This window comes from Lynx rufus, unplaced genomic scaffold (genome assembly GCF_022079265.1).
Source record: "Lynx rufus isolate CCGP_SWC_20201006 ecotype Redwood Valley unplaced genomic scaffold, mLynRuf1.p SCAF_4, whole genome shotgun sequence".
In the NCBI taxonomy this organism is placed as follows: domain Eukaryota; kingdom Metazoa; phylum Chordata; class Mammalia; order Carnivora; family Felidae; genus Lynx; species Lynx rufus.
In genome coordinates this window covers 57,730,644-57,757,753 of record NW_025814856.1, presented here as the reverse complement: position 1 = coordinate 57,757,753, position 27,110 = coordinate 57,730,644, and the positions used below count along the sequence as shown (strand labels likewise).

General features: G+C 41.9%; 1 protein-coding gene across 1 annotated transcript in view; it reads left to right on the top strand.

Annotated features, from left to right (window-relative positions):
- The window catches only part of KBTBD12 (kelch repeat and BTB domain containing 12), a 69,469-nt gene extending 42,632 nt beyond the window's left edge, over window positions 1-26,837 (top strand). The window contains exons 4-5 of the mRNA XM_047094697.1: window positions 2,013-2,210; window positions 23,999-26,837. Coding sequence (XP_046950653.1) covers window positions 2,013-2,210; window positions 23,999-24,180 — 380 coding nt within the window. The 3' untranslated portion in view covers window positions 24,181-26,837. The remainder of the gene's footprint in view (window positions 1-2,012; window positions 2,211-23,998) is intronic.
- Window positions 26,838-27,110: the final 273 nt, after the last annotated feature.

Here is a 27,110-nt window from a genome sequence, read left to right as displayed (position 1 = left end):
CTCAGTTTAGGTTTTTTGATGCTGCTGTAAACAACACAGCCAAGCCCCAGCCAACATGACTCTTCTGGACCCCCGAAACAGGAAGGAGATTGGTCGTGCAGAGCAGGGTTGTCAGATTGGGTCAGCATGGAAGGAGGTCACCCATGAGAGGAATGTCTGTCCTTCCGGGAGATTCACCTCTGCCTCAGGAGCCATCCTTCAGGTCAAGAAACACGGCCCTGGCGGCAAAGACCTTTCACTGTGGGACTTCGGAGGAGAGAAAAAAAAAGATCACCTACAAACGAGTGTTTCTTATTACAGTATATTAGAAATTCTTATACGATTACTTTTCCCATGAAGGGCTGGACTTAAAATCATAACTATGTAAATGATATATCTGTTACTTGTCACAGACTCTGGACCTCTGAGTCTAATTTGTATCTCTTCTAAGTTACCTGTCATGATGTTGTCTACCTATTTATTTGACCCTTTGTGTCTTGTTAATTTCATTTAAAGTTACCTGTTAAGTTACTAAGTTACCTGTCATGATGTTGTCTACCTATTTATTTGACCCTTTGTGTCTCGTTAATTTCATTTAAAAATTTTTTAAGGTTTATTTTATTTTTTAAGAGAGAGACAGAGCATGAGCAGGGGAGGAGCAGAGAGAGAGAGGAGACAGAATCTGAAGCAGGCTCCAGGCTCTGAGCTGACAGCACAGAGCCCAATGTGGGGCTCCAACCCACGAACCATGAGATCATGACCTGAGCCGAAGTCGGACATTTAACCCACTGAGCCACCCAGGTGCCCCTCCACCTCATTAATTTCTTAAGAGCAAGAAACATGCCTTATTCATTTCCCTAAACTTCTTATAATTTAGCACATTGCCTTGATAAAATAGGCAACCAGTGAATAGCTGTTGAATGACCTGTATCATCCAAAAATGGAACAAGCCCTGGGCATTTGGGTTTGGAGCGTTTCTTTGACCTCAAACTTGAAATTCATTAAAGGAGAGCCCTTCCCTCATGGGGAAAAGTTCATGCAACTTAAGAAGAGAGGAAGAGACAAGCTTACAATGATGAAGAATGGAAAGGATGCATCCCTACTAGCAGATTAGTGAAATCATTGCTAACAATCAACAGAAAGACAGAGGTCAGAGTTGAGTTACCCTCACATTCAAACCTAAAATTCTTATTCTAAGGGCGACGCTCATTGTGTGAACCAGTGTTGGAAGTTGTAGAACATAAAAGGGAATCAGCCTCATGCATAGCACAAACATACAGAACACTATGAATAAAAATGATGTTAACTTTGGGTATGGAGTACGGAGCAGACATCACTATTGCTTGGAAATTATCTGAGGGGCACCTGGGTAGCTCAATCGGTTGAGCATCAGACTTCGACTCAGGTCATGATCTCATGGTTCATGAGTTCGAGCCCCGTGTCGGACTCTGTGCTGACAACTCAGAGCCTGGAGCCTGCTTCGGATTCTGTGTATCTTTCTCTCTGCCCCTCCCCTGCTCGTGCTCTCTCTGTCAAAAATAAGCATTAAAAAAAAAAAAGATGGGGTGCCTGGGTGGCTCAGTCAGTTAGGTGTCTGACTTTGACTCAACTCATGATCTTACGGTTCATGGGTTTGAGCTGCACATTGGGCTCCGTGCTGACGGCTCAGAGCCTGGAACCTGCTCCCGATTCTGTGTCTCCTTCTCTCTCTGCCCCTCCCCCGCTGGCACTCTGTCTCCCTCTCTCTCTAAAAAAAAAAACATAAGAAAGAAAGAAAGAAAGAAAGAAAGAAAGAAAGAAAGAAAGAAAATGAAAGAAAGAATGAAACAAAGAAAATGAAAGAAAGAAAGAAAGAAAGAAAGAAAGAAAGAGAAAAAGCAAGCAAAGGAAAGAAATTATCTGAGAAGTAGCACCAAGCAAGGAAAAGTCAAAGGCCTGTAAATGTGTGATACAAACTGTAGCAGGAAGGGGGTGCTAACCACGATGAAGGTGCAGTTCTTGGTCATCTGATTTCTGTGTATCATTCTCTGTAGGTGGAATTGGCTGTGTAGGTCGAGACAAAGGCCAGGTTCGAAAGTGCCTCGATGTGGTAGAGATCTATAATCCTGATGGGGACTTCTGGAGAGAGGGTCCACCTATGCCAAGTCCTCTGCTCTCCCTTCGAACCAATTCTACCAACGCAGGAGCAGTGGATGGGAAGCTCTATGTCTGCGGGGGATTCCATGGAGCAGGTACCGATCCAATTTTAAATGTTTTATCACCTCCGCCGGTGTTGGCTTTAAACTCCCTTAACTGACCCAGCCCCCAAAGGATAATCCAGACAGCAGGGTGAGCCTGGGAAGAAGCCTGGCCTTCAGAATTCAGTGGCCTGGAGCCTCTCACCGAAGCTCTGAACTGGGTTTTCACAGCAGCAAAATGGAACCGCCACCCCCACAGGCTATTTTAAGAGTTAAATGAGATCCAGTTTATAATGTGTCTGGCCTACAGCAGTCACTCAGTAAATATTAGCCGAATATGAGGAGAGGAGAAGTGGGAGAGCAAGTCTAAGGCCCGACTGCAGGGCTAACAAGAGATTTGAGAACGTGAAGACCAGGCAGAAATAGAGCCATGGCCGGACTGTTGGGTTTCATCACTGTCTTTAATGACCAAGAGATCCCACCCTCAGAGGACACTCTTATTCGTCCTCCACGACTACCACTTGAAATCAATTGCTTGAAAGCATTTCTAAATACACATGTATTTATTACCACACTTAGTTCCCACGTACCAGATTATACCGTCACTGCAAAGCACAGTATGGATTTAGAATTTTTAATGTAACAGCAATTGTTGAAATAGGCACCAATCTCATAAGCAACTGTCTCCAAAGTTATTTCGCCGCACCAGTAAATACGGCGGAATGCAGGTATATTGAAATGACGAACTGTTCAATTCTAACCTCACTGATAGAAGCGCTAGGCCAGTATATATCCATGAAAAGCATGCCTCCAGAGCACTTAAAACTTTGGAAGGGGGCCAGATTAAAATAAAGCTGACACTGCAGCAGAGCAAAGCCTTTTATAAGCCCACCTTCATTTTTAATGCACATAATTAGATGTAAGTGAAGAATGAAGTTTTCATTACCAACCACAAGAGGAGATGGATAGACTGAATACAAGTGGGCCTTATTTGCCCCTTGATTCAAACAAATCTCCTGTAAAAAGATATTTTTCTGGGCGCCTGGGTGGCTCAGTCGGTTAAGTGTCCGACTTCAGCTCAGGTCATGATCTCGCGGTCCGTGAGTTCGAGCCCCGGGTCGGGCTCTGTGCTGACAGCTCAGAGCCTGAAGCCTGCTTGGATTCTATGTCTCCCTCTCTCTCTGCCCCTCCCCCGTTTTCTCTCTCTCTCTCTCTCTCTCTCTGTCAAAAATAAATAAACATTTAAAAAATTTTTTTAAAAAGATATTTTTCAGATAATCTGGAAAATGTTAATATGGACTGGAGAATTAGATGGTGTTCGAGAATTGTTAATTGTTCGGTTATGATAATAATGGCTTCGTGGTTTTATATAAAGGAGAAAGGAAAAAAGAGAAATGTTAACAATTAGAGATCATCTAGAAGTATTTATGGGTGTCAGTGATATGCTGTCTGAAATTGGCTTTAATCTACTCCAGCAAAGACTTTTTAAAAAGTGATTGGGGTGAGGGGGGCGAGAACAGATTTTATAGCATTGGTAAAATGTTGCTAATTGGTAAAGCTAGATAATGGATACACTGGGGTGTTATTTTACTACTTTCGTGTATGTTTGAGTATTCCCATAATAAAAAGCTTTAATTTTCCTTTCTCTGTTCTTCAGAGGACTTTCCAAAGAGGTTTTTAAAAAAGTGCTTTTAATATCTTTTATGTTAAACTGCACATGCTTGTGTCATCTATCACAGTAGCCAAGAACCCTGTCTCAGGAAGGAGATGTATAAGTGCCCCCAGGTTCAAGCTCTGTGTGTAAGAAGGATACGAGTACGGAGGCAGGAGAGAGATTCCAGCTGCTGGATCCACACACCCACCAGGGCTCTCCTCCCGCTGGGATCACAGGCCTCCTCTTCATCCCCTGGCTTTTGGCTTTCTCTTCACCAGGCGAATACAAAGGATGGCCTCAGAACATCCAGAGGGGTGGGTGGCAGTTAGTGTCTAAAGACCGAGAAGATAATTCTGTTTTGTCTCCTTTCTTTATCTTTTCATTCCTTGTATAATATTGACTTAGAGAACTGATAACCTCCAACTTTTCAAACGGTCTATCCTCATACTATGAGCCAACCTCTTTTCTTGGTACTACAGGGGACTAATAATGCTTTCAGCCAGAGGGAAAGGGATTTACCATATGAGCTCTCAAAGTCCATTTTAATTATTTGGTCCTAACATGATGGATTGTCTGGGATTAGCTGAATGAATCATTCCTGGGGTTTATGAAAAATAGAGCAATTGTATAATAGCATGCCCGTTATGAACCAGAAACTTCAGCATCAGATCTAAAAACAGGCACTGGATTTCCTCTCCTTGTGTGACACAAACCTAGTCATTCCATTTATTTATTCAGAAAACCACAGTCAAGCAACGAATGTCTCATAATCTGTGTAGTTGATTCAGGAAAAAGGCGATTGAAACATGAAGCCGAGACCATGAAGACAGGCTGGAAGCAAGGAGGAGCCAGTCTCCTGCCCCACTCTCAGTAGTGACACAGAGCCCCTGCTCACCCCAGTGGAGACCGAAGCTGAGGCCGGGAGTGGAGGGCAAGCACTTGCTACTAAAACAGACAGGCTGAGCGAAAATTGCACACTGAATATTGAGACACCACCTTTCTTCCCTCCCTGGCTCCCAGAATGTGGGCAGCCTTAGCCTCCAGCAGGGGGCCGGAAGACTTGTCTTCGGGGACCTGACCAGCCCCAAAATAAAGCATAAGTCAAGTCACCCTGTGGAGAACCTCACAGAGAAAGTTTCCATGGCATTCCATGGCATCCCACTCTCTTTTTTTTTTTTTTGAGAGGAGAGAGAGACAGAGACAGAGACAGAGAGCACCAACAGAGGAAGGGCAGAGAGAGAGAGAGAGAGAGAGAGAGAGAGAATCCCAAACAGACCCCACGCCCCATGCAGAGCCCAACACGGGGCTCAATCTCGTGACTTGAGATCATGACCTGAGCCAAAACCAAGAGTCAGATGCTTAACCAACTGAGCCACCCAGGCGCCCCCATAGCAGCGGTATTTTTAACAGCCCAAAAGTAGAAACAACCCAAGTGTCTATCAACTAATGAATGCACAAAGGAAATACGGTACATTCACACAATGGAATATTATTTGACACTAAAAAGGAATGGAGTCCTAACATATACTACAATGTAAATGAACCTTGAAAACATTATGCTAAGTAAAAGAAAGCCATCACAGATGACCCTGTATGGTTCCATTTCTATGAAATGTGCAGAATAGGCAAAAGCATAAAGATAGAAAGTGGATTTGTGCTTGTCAGGGGGAATCAGGAACAAGAAATGACTGCCAGTGGGTACGGGGTACAAGGTTTCTTTTTGAGGTGACAAAAATGTTTTGAAATTAGATGCTGGTGATGGTTGCATAGCTCTGTGAATACACTAAAATACACTGAATTACACATTTTTTAAAGATGAATTGTATGGCATGTAGATCATATCTCAATAATGCTGTTATTAAGGAAAAAGAGGCTCTTCCTCTCTCTCCCCCCAAAGTAATTGGCTCTTGTGTTTGACACTAATAAGGAGAATTAGCTGAACTGCCCACAGGAGAGTGCAGTGGAGGGGAGTTCTTTGTGCGGAAGAGGCAGAAATGGCTCTATCCAGGGACAGAAATGGTAAGTTTCCAGAGACAGAGAGACAGTGGTGGCAGGTGACACCTAGTGGCGGGAACTTATTCCTGCTCATAAAAGCCTCGAGGAGGAGATGGCATCGTGGCCTTAGGAACTTGCAAAGGATCCCTGTGTCGATGACACAGAAATCCTGCCTTTTTGAGAAAGCGCCAGCAGGAGAGGGACAGAGAGAGGGGGACAGAAGATCCGAAGCGTGTTCTGCGCTGACAGCAGTGAGTCCGATGCAGGGCTCGAATTCCGAACCGTGAGATCATGTCCCGAGCCAAAGTGGGACTCTCAACTCACTGAGCCACCCAGGCACCCCCAGAAGTCCTACCTTTCGAGGGACCAAGTGAGCTTGGAGAGGAAGCATCCCGTGTTTTCTAGCTCCAGTGAGCACCCAGGATTCTTGAATATCCCGGGAGTAGGGGCTGCTCCCAGGGTTCAGCTGGCTTCCTGCTGACAGAGCCCCCACTTTGGCTCTTGTTCCAGCTATTAGCTCTTTGAGACTCGCCTGCATCTTCCTCCCAGCCTCTGGTTTTAGTGTGTTTCCCCCTAAGTCTCTGGGGCAGGGTCCCCTCACCTTTTACCACTACAGCAGCCAGTTGGCACCTGCACTTATTTGCAGTCTGTAGCTACTCTTGCAATCCTTCCAAGGTAACATAGGAATGCCTTGAGCGAGCTGAGGGAGTGCACCTCTTCTCCACTTTGGCTCCATGCTGGCTGCCAGAGTGGGTAGAGCTCTGGGCAGAGAGTTTCTGCCAGAGTGCAGCCGTAAGGCCCTTCTGCTTCCAGTCCCCCTTAACCCACCTGACTCATTTGCACCATCTTCCCTGGATAATTCTAGGGGAGCCAGGGAGCTGCCCCTTCTCTGCCCAGGACCAGAGAAGCTCTCTGCCTTTTCCCTGTCCCTGGCAGGAATTTCTCGCAAACCACCCCTCTGTCTTCTCTCATTCAGCATGGGGCCCAGCCCTAAAGGGAGAAAGGCTGCCGAGGACAAACTTGAATAATCAAAAAGAGGAACCACGTTGCGAAGTATTTCAAAAAATTAATTACCTCACTAACAAATGTAGAATCAAATGGACATCTAAGACTTACTTGGTGTTGACTTTGCGAGGAGAGGAGCCGAGGAGCCGTTGTGAGCACTTTGCATATGTTAATTTATACAAATCTCACCGTGACCTGTCTGTGAGGTAGATGTTGTCATTACCTTTACAGACCACTGGAGAAACAAGCCACCTAAAGAGGTCACACAGAGGGTACGTGTTGATTCTGGGATTCAAAATTCAGATAGTCTGGCCCCACCATTTGTATTGTGTTTTTTTAACCAGGAAGCTAAATTGTCTCTCCATGCCAGACAAATTAAATCAGAATATTTGGGTCTGGGGCCTAGATATCAATATTTTTTAAAAGCTCTTCCAAAAAAAAAAAAAAAAAAGACATTAGAGTGGAAGAGAGCCAAAGCATAAGAGACTCTTAAAAACTGAGAACAAACTGAGGGTTGATGGGGGGTGGGAGGGGAGGGTGGGTGATGGGTATTGAGGAGGGCACCTTTTGGGATGAGCACTGGGTGTTGTATGGAAACCAATTTGACAATAAACTTCATTTATTGAAAAAAATAAAAAATAAAAGCCCTTCAGATTGTTCTAATATGCAGTGGTTCAAATGAGAACCACTGCCCTGGCTGATGTCCATTGTTCATTCATTCAACAAACCTTTATTGAATGACTTCTACATAAGCCCTAGAGAACCAATATATGCAGTCCCAGCCCTGAAGGGGCTAAGCGAGGACCAAATAGGAAGTTGCTACCTTAGTAGAACAATGCTTTCAGTCAGAGGCTTAGAAAGTAGCTGTGCTCCTTAGAGAAATAGCCAGTTCCAGGTGTGGAGCATGAAAATGGTGAGCTGAGCTTGGGATGTCCTGTTATACCAGAAAGCAGGTGAACTATCAAAGACTTAAGGGAGTCCCATCAAAAGACAGACAAGCCAGTGTAAAAGGGCAGTCCGTGGCCAAATTTGAAATAACTTGAACATCAAAAATCATAATTGACTATAATTGATTGAATGAATAATAAATGTAGAAGGAATGATAGAAGACTACATATAATAATTGGTTCTGGCAAATGATCAGCGGATGCTAAAAGCATTGATTGAAAGGTTATGAAGAACAGCATATGTACATGACACCAAAGTATTAGCCTAATAATACGAATAATACCAATACTAACCACAATTCTAATTAATACTAATTACAATGAGGAAAAATATATACTCTTACAGTGGTGAAATTGGATGGCTACCGTTGCAACCAAATAATCATCATTTAAAATGGGATAATTTTGGGGCGCCTGGGTGGCGCAGTCGGTTAAGCGTCCGACTTCAGCCAGGTCACGATCTCACGGTCCGTGAGTTCGAGCCCCGCGTCAGGCTCTGGGCTGATGGCTCAGAGCCTGGAGCCTGTTTCCGATTCTGTGTCTCCCTCTCTCTCTGCCCCTCCCCCGTTCATGCTCTGTCTCTCTCTGTCCCAATAATAAAATAAACGTTGAAAAAAAAAATTTAAAAAAAATAAATAAATAAAATGGGATAATTTTATAGTACAGTTGACCCTTAAACAATGTGGAGTTAGGGTACCAACCCCCCGTGCAGTCAAAAATCCACATATAACTTCTGACTCTCCAAAAACCTAACTAGTAGCCTACACTCTTGACCAGAAGCCTTACCGATAACATAAGCAGTCAATAACACATATTGTGTATATGTGTTATATGCTAAAATAATTGTATTAAGATAAGCTACAGAAAATAAAATGTTAAGAAATCATAATGAGAAGATACATTTATAGTACTTACTATACTTATTGAAACAAGTCTGCATATAAGTAGTCCCATGCAATTCAAACCCAGGTTGTTCAAGAATGAGTGTATTTTCTTTCTGTGTAATACAGTAGGAAGGATTCTTGCCCACCTACCACCACCAAAATGATTAACTCCTGTGTAATCAAGCCTCTAAACTTCCAATCTATAGGGAATACAAGGGAGAAGAACAGGTTAAATGACCCTATGAGAAACAGACAAATTCAGAATGTAGACATTCAACAAGAAAACTGGCCCAGATACTCAAAAAAGTTAATGTCATGGGGAAAAAAAGATGGTTCCATCCTAAGTGAAAAGAGATCAGAGGGACATAAAAACCAAATACAAAATGTGAGCATTTATTGGATTCTGATTGAAAAGAACGACAATGTAGATATTTTGGGGAAATCAGAACACGGACAGAATATTACTTAATGGGATAGAATTAATGTTTTTTCATAGGTATAACGGTATTGTAATTATGTAAAGGAATATCTTTATTCTTAGAAGAAGCATGAAGGGGTGAAGTGTCATGTCTGCAACTAATTTTTAAGGGTTTCAGAAAAAGAAAGTGCGTGTTCATGTGTACACATGAGGGAGGCAGTAAAAATATGGAAAAAATGTTAGCTACTATTGAATCCGGATGTAAAGTCTGAAGGTATTCATTGTACTCTTCTTTCAACTGTTTCAAATTTCTCAAAATAGAAAGTTGAGAAAGGAACAAACAACTTTGGTCACAACTACAGGATGAAGTTCTGTTTTATCCCAGGACTATCGACAGAGAGAGATACACTGTGATTGAATTTGTCTGTTTTACTATTGCTATTTCAGTCCTCCCTGGAAAAGTTGTACTGAACTTGTGATACCCTGAAGGAGAGTTGCTACCTCTGGTTTTTGCTCCACATACACCACATATTTATACTGTATATGTCATATATGCCATTTGTATTCCAAAAACAATGGAGACAATTTAAAGGATAAGTGTAGGTGCAATGAAACTACAAACATGCTTAGTAATAAGTAGAGGGGGTAATTTTATCAGAAAACCTAAGTTAAGAAAAATTGCCAGAACTTAGTTCAGCTTCTTGGCCACCAAGGCAAAGAAGGAAAAATGATGGTTTCTGAAGCTCCTATTGATAGAGGCATGTAAGTGCCTCCTTCTACTGCTTCTCATCCAAGTGTGCCTGAATCTTTAATCTAATGGGAGTTCTCTGTGCTTCATGGAGTTTAATATCTGTGCCCTTCCCCAGATTAGGAACGTTTTCAGCTATAATTCGGTCACATTAACCTTCTGACCCTTTTTGTCTCTTCATCTTCTGGGACTCCTATGATACAAATGGTATTCCTCTTTAATAAGTTGCTGACTTCTCTAAGTCATGTATCGTGATCTTTTGCCTTTGTTTCCCTCTTTTTTTTTCTGCTTCATTATTTTCCACAATTTTATCGTCTGTATCGCTGATTCGCTGCTCTGCTTCATCCGTTCTTGCTGTTTCAGCATCCATTCGAGATTGCATCTTGGTTGCAGCATTTTTAATTTTGGCCTGACTAGACTTTAGTTCTTTTATCCCCGCAGAAAGGGATTCTCTGGTGTCTTCTGCACTTTTTTCAACCTCAGCTACTATTATTACTATTTAAAATCATGGTTTTAAACTCTAGTTCAGACATCTTACGTATATCTGTGCTGATTAAACCCCTGACCGTCATTTCTTCTTGTTCTTTCTTTAGGTGTAAATTCCTCTGTCTTGTCATTTTGGAGGAAGAAAAAAATTAGTAACATAAACATTTTTTAATTCAAAACAAAACAAAAAAAAAGTCAAATAAAGGAAGCTAGATCCTAGGTGTATTTCAGTTTGCTTGTTGAGGGAAGTGTGCCATGACTGACGGAGTCCTTTGTCTCTGACTACAGTTTCATGTCCTCTGCCAGAATCCTTTGTCTCCTCCCAGAGTGACAAGATAATAAACTGCCTGCCTGATGAAGTGAAGCCAGGTTAATGATTCAGGCTCTGTCCTGACTTATTTTCTTTCTCTTCCACTTGTGCCCTTCCCAGAGACCTTCCCTGATACAGGGCAAGATGGTGCAACAGCCATCAATTTTACCCTGTTCTGCCTCTCCAGTCATCCAGCACTGTTCTCTAGATGCTAGAGCAATGGAATGGGCCTCAGTTCATGTTCAGGCCATCAGAAAGGTAATATCCTCCAACTGGTGTGACCTCCTGTCACTAGAGAGTGAGAGGCTAGCATGTCATCCTGAAATCCTGGGGTTACACCACATCAGCTCCTGTCCTGACTGCTAAGGGACTAACTCCTTGTTCCACATCAGCTTTTCTTTCCACACCATTTGGCTTAATTTTCCAATTAAGTTTCCAATTAATAAAAATAATCATCTGCCTTAGGTTGAGCTCCTCCAAAATATATGCTGAGACAGGATTTGAGTTTACATAGTTCTGGGAAGCATTAAGAGAGGAAAAAGATGGGAAAGTAGGGGCCACAAGGGAAAATTAACTGACCGGTTACCGCCTTGGGCCACTGGCATTCAATCCCATTCGAAAACTTGGGAGACAGTGTGGAACAGCCTCTGGGCTGTTCCTTACCAGAGGGTGCAGAATCTGAGGTATTTATCCTCAGATTGACTTCTTGGCACTCCCAACTTGCTGCACTTGAGTGGAGAGAAAATCCTCAGGCAAAAAGAGTAGCAGGTGGATGTAATCAGCGTGTTTGGGAACAATGATCACAGAGGGGATATGGCTGACAGCTGATATGTCAGTGATATTACTGACAGAGTTTTCTACACCAGCCTAACCACCCACCTTTAAACAAAGAGGGTTTATTACTTTTAACTAAAAAGATGCATCTGAGCAGATTCAGCTTCTGGTGATTTTAGCCGACTGTCACTGTTTTCATCTTGCACCAGCTTCTTCTTACCATGTAATCACTGGGTTCGCATTCTTTTTTCTAGAACACATCCAAGAATAGGAATGCAGCCTCTATGCTCTGTGCTGAGCTGGCATACAGATCTATATATGTTTTATAAGTTTTTGCAAGCTTTAAAGATTTGACATTGATTTGTAAGCATGACATAAAATTTTCTCTCCAATCTCAGCAAGCTGGGAAAGGCTGGGGAAGACTGCTATCAGCTGGACTGCAGGTAGCAGAAAGGCCTAGGATCAGTTACTGCCATTTGCAACATAGATATCACAACGCCCATGACAGAACAGAATTTGGGAAACTGTTGTTTTTTGTTTTTTGTTTTTCAAATTTTTAGTTAAATTCAAGTTAGTTAACATATAGTGTAATATTAGTTTCAGGAGAAGAATCTAGTGATTCATCACTCACATACAACACCCAGTGTTCATCCCAACAATTGCCCTCTTTAATGCCCATCACCCATTTAGCCCATCCCCCACCCACCTTCCTCCATTAACCCTCAGTTTGTTCTCTACAGTTAAGAGTCTCTTGTGGTTTGCTTCCCTCTCTCTTTTTTTCCCCTTCCCTTATGTTCATCTGTTTTGTTTCTTAAATTGCACATATCTGAAAAAGGGTTAGTATGCAAAATCTATAAAGAACTTATTAAACTCAATATCCAAAAAACAAATAATCCAGTTAAGAAATGGGCAGAAGACATGAATAGACATTTTTCCAAAGAAGGGAACTCTGTTCTTTTTAAAACTCACTCGGAGACAACTTCAAACTTACAGAAAAGTTGCAAAAATAAAAATAGCATACTGAGTATGCAGATTCACCTGTCATTAACACATTGTCCCTTTTGCTTTATTTAGCATGTGCTTAGTAATTGAATCCATCTGGCCATAGTTATGTATATATTCATACATGCTGACAGATACATAACTTTCTTCTCATCATATGCGAGTAAGTTGCAAACATCATGCCCTTTAGCCCTAAATACTGGAGTGTGTGGAATACGAAGAATAAAATATTCTCTTACATAACCACAATATGACTAACAATTTTAGGAATTTTAACATTGATTCCATCCTTTTATTTTCTTCTTAGTATTCTAATTTTGTCAATTGACCTAATAATGTCCTTCATAGAATTTTTTCCTCTCGACACTATAAGCAGGTATTGCATTTTGTTGATATGTCTCTTCAGTTTCCTTAAATCTGAAATCTTTCTACATACATTATTTTGCCTCTTATAACATTGATATTTTAAAGTGATGCAATCTTCCCCCTTTTTAAATGAAACATTCCTCTTCTGAGATCCAGCTGATGTTTCCTTGTGCTCAAACTCAGGTAATGCTTTTCTGGCTAAAATATTACATATCCACTATGTCCTTCTCAGGGCATGACAAAAAGAGACAAGTCAAGTCCATTACCCCTCACTGGCAGTGAAGTTTTTATTTACCTGCTCAAGATACTGTCTAATTTCTCCAATGTATAGTTCCTATTTTTCCCTTGCAACTAATGAGCAATGTGTGAGGAGATGCTTTAAAACCACACATTTAAATTTTTTCACTTAACAGTATCTCCCAGAAATCACTCCATATCAGGTAATAGAGATCATCCTTGCTCATTTTTACTGGCTAGTGTTCCATTGTGTTTATGTATCATAGGAACTCTGTTCTTTATTCTTTGCTAAGGCAACTCCCCAACATCTCTTTGGACCAAAAGCTAGGGCCATCTGCCTGATTTTAACAACAGATTGTAAACTGGGTTCCAGTCAAGATCAAGTAAGTGCCTTTCACCCTGTCTCTCCCACTAAATGCAAGCAATATCCCTGGGATGAATGCATGGAGCAGCTACCTGAGAACTCTTGAAACTAAATGGTCATGAGCAAATTGGGGAAGAGAACCAGAACTTGCAATACTACCAAATCAGTAAGTTCCTCATTTGTTTCCCTTGGTACCCACTGGCCAAGACTCAAAACCAATCTGAAACCTGGAACCTTGCACCAAGTGTGGAGAGAAAGAGCTCTAAGAGAAGCCCTTTATTTCTGTTTCAAGGAACAAGAAAGAGGACCCCATGGGTTAGAGGAAGTGGGGGATTTTTTTCTGCTTCATTTTCCCTTCTCTCCCACCCCAGCCTTCAGGCAATGCCTGGTGGTGCCTGGCAGCTGCAGGGTCTGGGCTGGCATCCTTCTCTCCTGACCAGGGAACTTTGGTCCTAAGTATGTGAGGAAAGACCCCAATGCTTTTCTCTCTCAATCTACCGGTCACTTAGACCTGGAGGCAAACACATTCGAGGAATGTGTGCTGCAGAGCCAGGAATCTAAAGCCCCAGCTTTATAGCCAGAAGGCCACAAAGGAGAACAAGGGAATCCCTAGGGGCAGAAAAGTGTCAGGAAGATTGCAGATAGGAGTGAGCTCAAGAAAATGATCCCATAGCTTTGGGCTTTTGGCTCAGAGGAAGGGGAGGTGCAACTATCTTTCATCAACCCAAATCTGGGTTCATCTGATACCAGCCACCTCCACCACACCACCTAAGTTCAACACCAACAAGATCAAAGTCATATACCTGAGGTGCATGGGTGGGGCAGTCAGTGCCACATCTTCCCTGCCCCAGAAGATCAACCCACTGCATCTGTCTCCATAAAAGTTTGGTGATGACATTGCCAAGGCAACCAGTGGTTGAAAGGGTCTGAGGATCACAGTGAAACTGACAGGCCCAGATTGAAGTGGGAACTTCCACGTCTGCCCCGATTACCAAAGCCCTCAAGGAACCAGCAAGAGACAGAAAGAAGCAGAAAAACATTAAGCACAATGGAAATATCACTTTTGATGAGATTGTCAACATTTCTCAACAGATACAGCACCAAGCTTTAGCCACAGAACTCTCTGGAACCATTAAAGATATCCTGGGGACTGCCCAGTGTGTGGGCTACAGTGTTGATGTCATCAATAGCGGTGCAGTGGAATGCCCAGCTAATTAAGAAAAAAAAAAGGTCCCGTGAAGTTGGTTATGAACTCCTGAGCTCATGCCCAAGGTGCACACGGATGATTTAGCCATATATTTTGGTATACCAAAGTCTTTGAAAACTGATCTGAATAGTAAACCACTGCTCAGTCACTGCACAGCCACTGCATGGGCACACAGATGGAGAGAGCCCAGTAACATTTGAAACTGAGCTGACACCAGGAGCATAGCCTGCAAAAGATAGATGGGAACATACCTCACTGGGTTAGTTTTCTGCTTAAAAAAAAAAATCAATATTTTTCCACAGGATTTAAACAACACCCAGAATCATACAATATTCACAATGCCTACATGTAATTCAAAATTACTTGACATACCAAAAACCAAGAAAATATCAATGTCTCACAAGGGAGAAGACAAGAGAAGATACCAACTCTGAGATGGCACGGATTTTGTCTTTTGGGTTTTTTTTGAAATACTGTTTTAAGTTTATTTATTTATTTATTGAGAGAGAGAAAGAATGAGCAAGCCAGCGAGGGGCAGAGAAAGAGGGAGAGAGAGAATCCCAAGCAGACTCCATGCTGTCAGCACAGAGCCCAATGTGGGGTTTGATCCCACACACCGTGAGATGATGACCTGAGCCAAATCCAAGGTCATACACTTAACCAACTGAGCCACCCAGGCACCCCAAGATTTTGAAATAACTAGACAGATGCTTTAAAGCAATTATAATAATGGGGCTCCAAGCAGGAAGAGTGACTACTTTTGAAAGGTATGTAAAGATAGGAAGTCTCAGTAGAGAAGTAGAAGTTATTTTTTTAAAAAGAACCAAATGGAAATTTTGGAACTGGAAAATGAAATAGCAAATAGATTACTCAATGGTGTTAATATCACAGTGGAAATGACAGGAAAAAATGAGAAGTGAGTACATTTGAAGGTAATAAATAAAACTTACCCAATCGGAGTAACAAAGAGAAAAAATTGAAAAAGAAAAGTGAACAGAGCCCTGGGGACCTATGAGACAATATTAAAAGATCTAATACTCATGTCATGATCCCAGAAAGAAAGGAGAAAAATATGGGTGAAGAAAAAATATTTAAAAGAATAATGGCTGAAAACTTGCCAAAATTGGCCAACTAAATACACTTACAGATTCAAGAAATTCAGCAAACTAAAAACAAGATAAACACAAGAAAACTCACACCCAGACACATCATAACCAAACTTCCAAAACCTAAAGATAGAGGAAAAGATCTTGAAGAAGCCAGAGAAGAACAAAAGATAACATATGAGGGGAAAGTATTAGAATGGGTGTGAATTTCTCAAACCAGGCCAGAAGGAAGCAGAACAAAAATTTTAAGCTCTGAAAAAAAAAAGGAATCACCTGGAATTGTACATTCAGTAAAAATATCCTTCAGGAATGAGGGCAAAATTAAGGTAAGACATTCTCTGATGGAGAGGAACTAAGAGTTTCTTACCAACAGACCTCTAAAAAAGAAAGTTGAAGCAAATTCCTCAGATTGAAGGCAAATGATGTAGAGAAAGTTGGAACCTCAGGAATCAAGGAAGAGCAACAGAAATGGTAAGTACGTGGATATTCGTATAATTGACTGCTTTTCTCCTCTTCAGTTCTTTAGAATATGTTTGACAGTTGGCAGAAAAAATTTTTACATTGTCTGACAGCGTTTTCTTTTTTTTTAAGTTATTTTAATTCCAGTTAGTTAACATAGTGTTATATTACTTTCAGGTGTACAACACAGTGATTCAACAATTCTGTACATCACTCGGTGCTCATCACAAGTGCACTTCTGAATCCCTGTCACCCATTTAACCCATCCCCCCACCCACCTCCCCTCTGGTACCCATCAGTTTGTTCTCTCTATATATAGACATATAGGAACAAAACAAATGAGCAAAGGGGAAATACATATTATATATATTATATATATAAATTCTTAAATATATATTTAAATATATATATTTATATATAAATTTTAAATTTATATATTAAATACAGAGAGAGATTTCTTAAATTCCACATATGAATGAAATTATATGGTATTTGTCTTTCTCTGATTGACTTATTTCGCTTAGCACAGTACACTCTAGCTTCATCCATGTCATTGCAAATGGCAAGATTTCATTGTTTTTTATGGAGGAATAATATTTCAGGTGTACATTCATATATACATGTGAAGTACATTTGAAGGTAATAAATATTAATATATATAATATCCATTCATCAATTAATGGACATTTGGGCTGCTTCCATGTCTTGGCTATTGTAAATAGTGCTACTATAAACATAAGGATGCATGTTTCCCTTTGAATTAATGTTCTTGTATTTTGGGGGTAAATACCCAGTAGTGTGGGTGCTGGGTGATAAGGCAGTTCTATTTTTTATTTATTGTTTTAATATTTATTTATTTTTGAGACAGATACAGAGACAGAGAAAGAGCACAAGTAGGGGAGGGGTAGAGAGAGGGAGACAAAGAATCCGAAGCAGGCTCCAGGCTCTGAGCTGTCAGCACAGAGCCTGATGTGGGGCTTGAACTCACAAACCGCAAGATCATGACCTGAGCTGAAGTTGGACACCCAACCAACTGAGCAACCCAGGCGCCCCCAAGGTAGTTCAATTTTTGACGTTTTGAGGAACCACCATACTGTTTTCCACAGCAGCTGCACCACTCTGCATTCCCACTAGCAGTGCATGAGTGTTCCTTTTTCTCCACATCCTAGCCAATACCTATTGGTTCTTGGGTTTTTGATTTTAGCCATTCTGACAGGTGTGAGGTAATAGATATCTCATTGTAGTTTTGACTTGCATTCACTGATAAGCGATGATGAGCATTTTCCCATGCGCCTGTTGGCTATCTAGGTATCTTCTTTGGAGAAATGTCTGCCCATGTCTTCTGCCCGTTTTTCAGTTGGATTATTTGGTTTTTGGGTGTTGAGTTTTATAAGTTCTTTATATATTTTGGATACTAACCCTTTATTGGATATGCCATTTGCAAATATCTTCTCCCATTCCAAGGGTTGCCTTTTAGTTTTGTTGATTGTTTCCTTCACTGTACAGAAGCTTTTTATTTTGATGTAGTCCTAATAGTTTATTTTTGCTTTTGTTTCTCTTGCCTCTGGAGACTTCTTTCTTCTAGAAAGAAGTTGCTACAACCAATGGTCTGATAGTGTTTTCAGTGTATGTTAATGTTATACAGAGAGGACCATCTCCCCAAGGGTAGGGAGAGGAACTACATGGTTCCTATGTTCCACTTGAAATGATAATATACTAATCTGTTAAAAGTTAAGTATATGTATTGTAATCCTTAGAACAACTGCTCAAAAAGCTATTTTAAAAAGGTGTGTAAAAACTCAAGATAAATTAAAATGGATATTAAAAATGTTCAAAGAATACAAAAAGAAGGAAAGAGAAAATCAAGGTACAAAAATAAAAGGAATCATAAAATAGTGACCTAAATCTAAACATATCAATACTTACATTAAATATAATGGTCTTTATCAGGTAATTTCATCTCATAGACCTTCCACCTGTGCTTAAAGAAAGTGTAATCTCATTAAAAAAAATAAAAAAGATGTCTTCCTCTTGGGAAAATGAAACTCAAAATATTTTCTTGAAAGAATTATTTCCTATTTTAACTCATCCATGTAACTTTAAGCATAAAATGAATTCTATATTTCTTATACATAAACCCAGAATACTTAGTAGGAGTTTATTTACAAACCATTACATAGAATGTCAATTATCACTTGATCAAAAGGGGTTTTACATATCCATTTCTACAACTTGGTGGAAAATATAAAATCTTTGATTAACTAATTGAATTTATAGACAGAGAAAGAACGTGACCATGCAACATGATTTTATAATTACACTGATATCTCTAGAGGTTATAGAGAACCATTGCTTCCCCGTCCACCTCCTTTGCAGACAGACAACTACGTATACTCAGCCATTCATTTGGGTTTTTTTTTTTACCCCATTTGAATGGACTCTTGGCTTCTTCCACTAGCTGAAGCCATCAGCCGCTGGTTATGCCTATTTGTGACATTTCTGACCCTCCTCTTCCTGATTGAGTCAGGGGCAGTTAAGTGGCTCCTTCCACTGATATGTGGCCCCTTCACCACTAGGGTCCCCTCAGCGGAGGACAAACCAATTTAGCCTGGGGTCCATTACTCATTTTATGATTTATTGTTTATTCACATACCCCTTCATTCAAAATGAAATAGAATTTGAGATGGCTTATAGAGATGCATACAACGCAAGAAGATAGAAATTAAAGTAAATCAGGTAATTGAATGAAAGGAAAATGAAAATAGAAAAAGAAAAGCAAGAATGAGGTGATGTCAGTACATAAAGGTGCCCGAAGTTCTTTTGCCCTGGCTATGTCTGGACTGCCAATTTATCTCTGATCTCACTAGAGGCCAGAGCAGAAAGGAAAGCACTCCCTGTCAGAGATGTGCAGTACCCTCAAGGGAAGAACAAGCCACTGCTTAGAACGTACACATCTTTTAAACATGGGAGAAACTTCTCCCCATAGCCTCATATAGAGTAGTGGGAAATGCCCCCAGCAATGCTCCCATAATGAATAAAATGGCAAGTTAGCATCTCACTGAAGAGTAAGTCAAAAGAAAACAACTCTACAAAGGTCTAAAATATTCTAAGTTTTTGGCTTTCTGGTAGTCTGATTGAATTCAAGGATGAAATTAAAAAATTTTTTTAATGTTTATTTATTTTTGAGACAGCATGAATGGGGGAGGGTCAGAGAGAGAGGGAGGCACAGAATCTGAAGCAGGCTCCAGGCTCTGAGCTGTCAGCACAGAGTCCGACGCGGGGCTCGAACTCATGGACCATGAGACCATGACCTGAGCCGAAGTCAGACGCCTAACCGACTGAGCCACCCAGGTGCCCCTCAAGGATGAAATTTAGACTGAAGTGTGCTTCTCAAATTTTTCCACTGAGGTATCACCAACGACAGATAGCACCCCCCTAAAATACATAGGGGTGCAATCCAAGGCAGTCTACCACATAGATGGAATTTCTTTGACAGCTCATTATTTATCTCAAAACTTCTATTTACTTCATGTAAAATAATGTTTCAGACCACTTACTCTTGGAAGTGACAGGATGCAGGGAGAGTTTCTTGACTCCTTTAATAATTAAGTGTGTTTATTTTTGGAATATTAGCTGAATTGAAAAAAGCTGACATTGAGTTCAACCTCCAGTTTCTTTCTCCTTGTTAGTGTGATAATGTTTCCAGAACCCAAACTCTCATAAATAGGTAAGTACAAATGCCAACCCCTGATTCCTTGCTTTATGAGCTCTGTTAGCAGAAATTTAGGACAGCATCCAGGATGGCCCCACCAGAACGTGTGGCCCTGCCCAGGTGATTCTGGGGCGGGGGAGGGGAGGGGCAGCGTGGCAGGGGTCTGTGCTCTTCCTGAGAGTTCAAACCCCCCACAAGCATGCCTGTTTTCTAGAACACTAGTTCAGGGCTTTCATACTCAAGAGAGCTTACTGGCTGTCTTCTTCACTTCCTTGCCACTGATGCAGTAATTTTCATTCCATATAAATAAAGTAAGAGATTTCTAGAAAAGCTGGTAATAGGCATACATGGTTTTTTTAAAAATGTCTCCCCAATAAACACTGCAATGAGCAGAAGGAAGCAAAATTAGTGAAGAAAACTGTCTACTTGGAAATTGTAAAAGGCCCCAGCTTGCATTAAGTTGCAGAAGGACACTGGAAGCCTTCACCCAGCTAAAACAAAGCAAAAAAAAAAAAAAAAAAACCACAGTAAGCCAGATGTGGCAATGGTAAAAGACACATTCCAAGACAATGGTAGTAAGATGGAGAAGGCCGTTTCATCTCAATAGGAGTAACAAGCAAGAAGATGGAACATTGTACTGGACACCTGTCATGTTTTAGGGGCTGACGGCATTTCCAGCAGCAGTGCCCACAGCCACAGCAGCCAGCCGTGTGAAGGAGCAGTGGTAGTGCTCTCCCCTGACAGGGCCTCCCGCCAAGCCTCCAGCTCTCCTCAATCTGTTGACCTACCTTCCTTGCAATAAATCCCCATTTTTGGAAAGCCAGCCCAATTTGGTTTCTGCTGTGTCTACCAAGAACCTGAACTGACACAAAGGGCATGACCCTTTTGTGTTTAACAACTTTGAAATATACATACCAGAAACGTATACAAATCACAAGACAAATGGATAAATCCACAAAATCTGCATGGACTTTAAGATACCTTTCTCATAAATGGACAGATCAAATAGGTATTGAAAAAAAGAAATCAAAGCAAAAAGAGATTTAGAGCTTTGTGTTAATTTAAGCTAAGTACAATTAAATAAGAATTCAAAATCAGTTCCTCAGTCCCACTAGCAATATTTCAAATTATTCAATACCACATGTGTCTAAAGGTTGCTGTGTTGGACAGCATGGATTATAAAACATTTCCTTCATCACAGTAAGTTCTACTGGACAGAATTAGTATAAAGAAAATGTGATACACACACACACACACACACACACACACACACACACTGGAATATTATTCGACCATGAAAAAGAAGGAAATCCTGCCATTCGCCACAACAAGAATGAACTGAGAAGACAACGTGCTAAAAGAAATAATCTGGACACACACAAAAAACCAAATACTATACCATCTCACTTATATGTGGAATCTAAAATAGTGACGTTCACAGATGTGGAGTGTAGAATGGTGGTTGCCAGGGACTTGGGGTGGGGAGACTGATGATGTTGGTCAAAGGCTTTCAGTTATAAGATGAGTAAGTTCTGGGAATCTAACGTACAGCATGGTGACTACAATTAGCAATACTGTATTGTATACTTGAAATGTGCTTTAGTGTTCTCACTACACACATGCACACACACACAAAGGTAACTGTGTGGTGACGGATGTGTAAATTCACTTGATTGTGGTATTCATCTCACAATGTATACCTTATACATAATTTTTGTCAATTAACCTCAGTAAAGCTGGAAAAAAAATTCACCTTTATACCTAATTTTGTATTTGTAATTTTGTGATATTTTCCTTAAAGAGGACCACCAAATTTATATAAGCTTTAGGTCCCACTCATTGTCCTCATCAATATACTGTGGAAAATACAGTGATACCACGATGTCCCCCTTCATTCAATAGAGCTTAGTAGTTACGAGCACAGGTTTTGAGAACTGCGTATCTGGGTGCATATTCCGGGTCTGCCACTTCTAACTGTATGCCTGTAGCCACAGCATTTAATTGCTGTAAGTTTTTCCAAATCTGTAAAACTGGAATAACAAGAGTACTGGCTCACAGGCTTATTATGAGGGTGATATAACACAGTGTCTCAAATGCAGCCAGCACATAGTGAGCACAGTAGACAGTACACATACAATAAATATCAGTTTTTACTATTTTCTGGTGTTTGGGGAGTGAAGAGTCTTTCAGGAAATGCAGTTGAAAAAAAGACATTTTCAGGGAAATGAAAGCTGAAGGGTTTGCAGTAGACCTCCTCAAGTATATACTTTATCACAGTATATACTTTATCATACATTATCATAGATGAAGTCTAAGATGCAAAAAATAATGAAGAGCAATGAAAGTGTAAATATGTGGGTTAATTCTAAATGACCATTTACTGTATAAAACAATAATGATAATGTCTTGCACAGTTAAAAGATATGTAGAATTTAAATGCACACCAACAGTTGCTAATAAATTGGGAGGGCAGTAAATATAATTAAACTATTCTAAAGCCCTCCAAGAAGAGGGTCAAGCATTGATTGTCTTTAGGTCTTCATAAGTTGAGTATGCATGTTTTGCTTTCTAGGATAAACACCAAAAAAAAAAAAAGAAGAAGAAGAAGAAGAAAGAAAGAAACAGGGTTTATAACTTCTGAATCAGTAGAGGGAAGGAAATGGAATAATAAAAAATACTCAGCCAATCTAAAAGATGGCATTAAAAGAGAAAAGAAAGAATAAGTGAGAGAAGGACAATCCACAAATGAGGTGGTAGATTTAAACCAGAATAGATCAGTAATTACATTAAATATAAATGAATTAAATGCTCCAGTTAAAAGACAAAGATCATTAGAATGGTTCTTGAAATCTCACTTTTTAGTATTTATCATATCAGTCAAAAGACTGCTGATGGAACTTATTCTAGAGTAAGAAGATCACTCATAACAATAAATTTATAAATGGTAAAATTTATATGTACTTAATAACAGACTCAAAATGTGTATACTAAAAATTAACAGAACTAAAAGGAGAAACAGACAAATCCATAGTCTTAGCGGAATATTTTAACAAAACTCTCTCAGTGCCTGGAAGAACAAGCCCACAAAAATCAGTAAATACATGGAAGTGTTAGCTAACATGACCCAATGAGTGTATATGGGACATTGCACCAACAACTACAAAATACACATCCTTTACAGGCACATATGGACCATTTTCAAAAATTGATAATATGCCAGGATTGGGCACTTTTGTATATATTATCTCCTCTGATCATCATAAAATTATGAAATAGTCATCCAGACCAGGAATCTTCCATCTGCCCCTCCAGACTCACCCTGCCCCATTCTCTGTCATGCTCTATGTCCTGTGAAGCCGACGTATACTGGGTGCATTCACAGACACCTTTCTCCTCTGACTTCTGGTTGGGTTCAGCCAATGGGAGGCAAGAGCAGAGATTGTTGGGTGAAAGGAGGGTAGAGTCAGGGCATTTCCTGTCCCTGCCTCCTCCCTGTGGGGTTGCTGAGGATGACTGCTCATCTTCCCCACCTATGTCTGCTGCAACCAGGCTGCACTCTCCAGACAGCTGCCCTCCCCAAGGCCAGTCCCTATTTCTCCCCTTGCTGCCTCTCAGGTCTAGGGGTGGTAATAGCCCTTGATGTTCTTAGCCCTGGAGGATTGTGCCATCCCTTGTGGGTCTTCTTGAACCCTGCCCACACCTTTCCAACAGTCCCTTCACTAAATTCTCTTCAAATCATCCAGATAGGGTGAGCCATCTGTTTCCTGCAAGGACCCTGGCTTAGTATTAGCATCCCTGTCTGCCTTTATGGAAACATAAACTCAGGGAGGTTAGCAACTTATATAAGGTCACAAGCTGTATCTCCCCTACAGGTGTAGAAATAGGACAATTTCATCTGTAGCTCCCAACATTAATAAATTAGCAAATGTAGACAGTAGTATACCCTGTTAGTATGTCAAATAATTTCTGAATGTGAGTTGTAACATGGCCTTTGTTAGTTTCTTATATGTCAGGGGCATTGTGCCTTCCATTTAAAGTATGTTTATTCGGTTGTTTTTTCATTTTGGTACTTGATGCCTTTTAGAGGAAGTTGTTAAATAGAGTGAAAATGGCCTCTGAATTTAATACCCCCATGATATTTTTGTCTTCCTACCTTGCTATTTTTCAGATCGACATGAAGTTATCTCCAAAGAAATACTGGAGCTAGACCCATGGGAAAACCAGTGGAATGTTGTAGCCATTGATGTCCTCATGCATGACAGTTACGATGTCTGCCTGGTGGCCAGGATGAACCCCCGAGACCTCATCCCCCCACCTTCAGATTTGGTGGAAGAAGGCAATGAGCACTGAAGTCAGTGTTTGCTGTAGGACCTCCTGCTACGTCTGCACAGGAGGCATTAGCAATGGAGAGAGCCACAGGCCCCAGCCAGTCACCCTGGACATGTGTGTTGCAGGCATAGCAGTCCATGTGCATAGCAGCGTGTGCTTGGTGCTGTGATAGGGAGTGAGCAGAGTCTGTGCTCAGGGACCTCCAGTCGGCTAGGATGGACAAGACATTACAAGGCCAAGTGTGGCGACAGCACAGGAAGAACACAGGGTGAGTGCCATAGGAATCGGGTGATGGAGGGACCTCATGCTGCTGGGACTCAAGGACTGCACTGTCAAGGAGCAGGCCTTTCACCAGGGCCTCGGAGGATGAGGAAGAAGCAGTCCCATGGGTCCAGCTGATGGGGACATCACAGAAACAGCTGAGCAAAGGCCCAGAGCTGGGTCAGGTTGCCGGGGCCATAGGCTCTGCTACTAAGGTTGGAAAAGAAGGTTGCAGATAAGTGACCAACACCTGGAAAAGCAAGGACTGTGGACCTGGTCTCTGAGCAGGGGAATTATCTCAACATCCTGTGATGTTAAAGGAAGACTTCTCTCTCTGCTCTGTTCTGGTTTCAGTCTTACAAAGGCTTTCTATTCTCGTGTATGATACTCTTCTACTGCAACAACATTGCCCAAAACGGGGCTAGCGGTGGACCACAAGTTGCCAACAGCTCAGGCACTCAAGCCCAACCACAGTGAGCAGAGAAGAACTCCACCCTGGGCCAGGGCAGTGCCAGGGACAGAGATGGGGAGCCCTGCTACCCTGGCCCACTCAGGTTGGCACACAGTGCCCTGGACGAGACTTATCCAAGCTGCCCTTGGCCGGCTCTCAAGCGCATATGACCTTCTGGACACTGGCCCTGGCTGCATGCAACTGGCCTAGGCCACCCATAGTCCAGGCCCTGGAGTAAAGGAGAGAGGAAGCATATCCTTTTGGCTACCTGCCGCCTGCCCTCTTGCCCAGCCTTTGCAATATCTTCCCCAAGACTGGAAGGTAGGGATGGAGCTGCCTGCTTCAGCCCCCGGTTGAGCATCATCAGAAAACAGGCACTCCCAAAATATGCTTTAGGGCTGACATGTAAATGACACGTGGGAAATCCATCTATTTTCCTGGCCATCCATACTCTTGGAAGCACAATGGATTCAAAGAATGCATTTTGGTAGCTTCTCCAGAGTTTCCCAGTGCACGGGACTCTTGCTTACACAGGAGTGGTCAGCAAATTCCCTAGAATTTTCCCAGAAGGAGACAATGCTAGATTGAGATGGCTCTTCTCTGGTGCAGAGCTGTGTGGCCGTGATGCCCATCAGCCCATGTCGCCAGATTCCAGCGAGAGGCTACACCAGGCAGAAGAGCCAGGTCCATGGAAACTGGAGCCAGTTGGAAACCTGCTTCTGCCACCACCCAGGGGGTCCACTTAGACCAGCGCAGGTTGTCCCCAAGTAGGCCAGGCTCTAGGAGGGCAGGGGCCGTGTCTGTCACTTTGCACTTTGCAACTGTGCTACTCGAAGCCCGTGGTGAGCAAAGTGTGCTTGTAGGCAGTGAGGAGCAAACACATTCTCTGTGTTTATACAGAGGGTTCTAAGAACACTACTCACGTGAGTTCAAATGAGCTGATCCTTCTCCACAATCTGTGGATTATTTTTCTTGCTGCAAAGGCAGAGCAGTTCTGGGAGTGGGCAGTGCTGGCCATGGAAGCCATGGTTGCAGAGAGCCCCCCACAGGTCTGTTTCCCCAACTTCCTCTTAGCAGAACCACGGTGCCTGCTGCACACACACACTAGAAGCTGCCACATTTCCGTGTGTCAAGGAGGCCTGGTCGGCACGTCGTGATCCATCTTCTAGAGGCACTGGGTTCAAGATCTCGGCCCTGGTGCCAGCGTTGCTACTTAGCCAGCTGTGTGATCTTGGCCAAAAATAACCTTTTCTAAAGCCTCATTTTCCCCAAATGAAGAAAAATCATTTCTAGGGTTGGTGTGAGGACGGAGTGAGAAAGTGCTGAGCACAGTCCCTGTTCGATACTAAGACAATAAACATCCTTCACCTGCCATTATTTCTAGTAGCATCGTCATTGTAGTCTGCATTTCCCAAAGCATGGTGCCCACAACAACCAGTACTTGAGTGGACTCGTGGGATTATAGGGGAGCTGTGCATGTGGTGTGAGGGGGTTCTTAGCTCCCCAGACCCAGCCACTCAGGCCCTCCAGGTGGTGTGCAGGTAAACAGGCAAGCCTTCGCTTTAGTGTCTATTTTAAGCCCGAGGTGCTTTTTGTCTGACTTTCATATTTGTAATTAAAAACAAGATGTCTCTGCCCTCCTGTTGGCAGATATTGTCAGAGATTCGGCTTTGAATTCCTACCGCTCCTTTCCTCATCTCAGCTGACGGCTGTCCCAGTATCTCAGTGGAGGACTCTCAGAAAACATGGACTCTTCGTGAGGCAGGACTTCCGGACACTGAGCAGCACACCATAGTAGGGAAATGATCCGGAGGCTGAGGCTGGCAAGAGATGGCAGCCATCAGCCCAGCCCCGTCTGGTCTGCATCCGCCAAGGAAGCGCCACTGTTCTCACTGATCGACTTTACGATGAGCAAATGCTTTCAGTTTGAACTTACAAAATAAAAATGTACGATAATGAACAATCACTTTTATTGTTTTTCATATTGCAATTCCATGTAGATTTCTCTTGAAGAAGGGACTCCTGTGCCCAGCAAGTACTGAGCATTCCGGGGAGGGCAGGGAGGGATGTCCCGCCAGAAAATCATGGGGAGCAAGCAAGGCCCAGAGGCCAGGACGTGTGAGGTGGGAAGGGGGGCAGGAGGTGACCCTGCTTCCAGGACGGTTGAAACACAGGAGGATGTCAGGAAAAAGAGATGAGGCCAATCATGAAAGGCCTTGAATGCCACACCAAGGAGTCG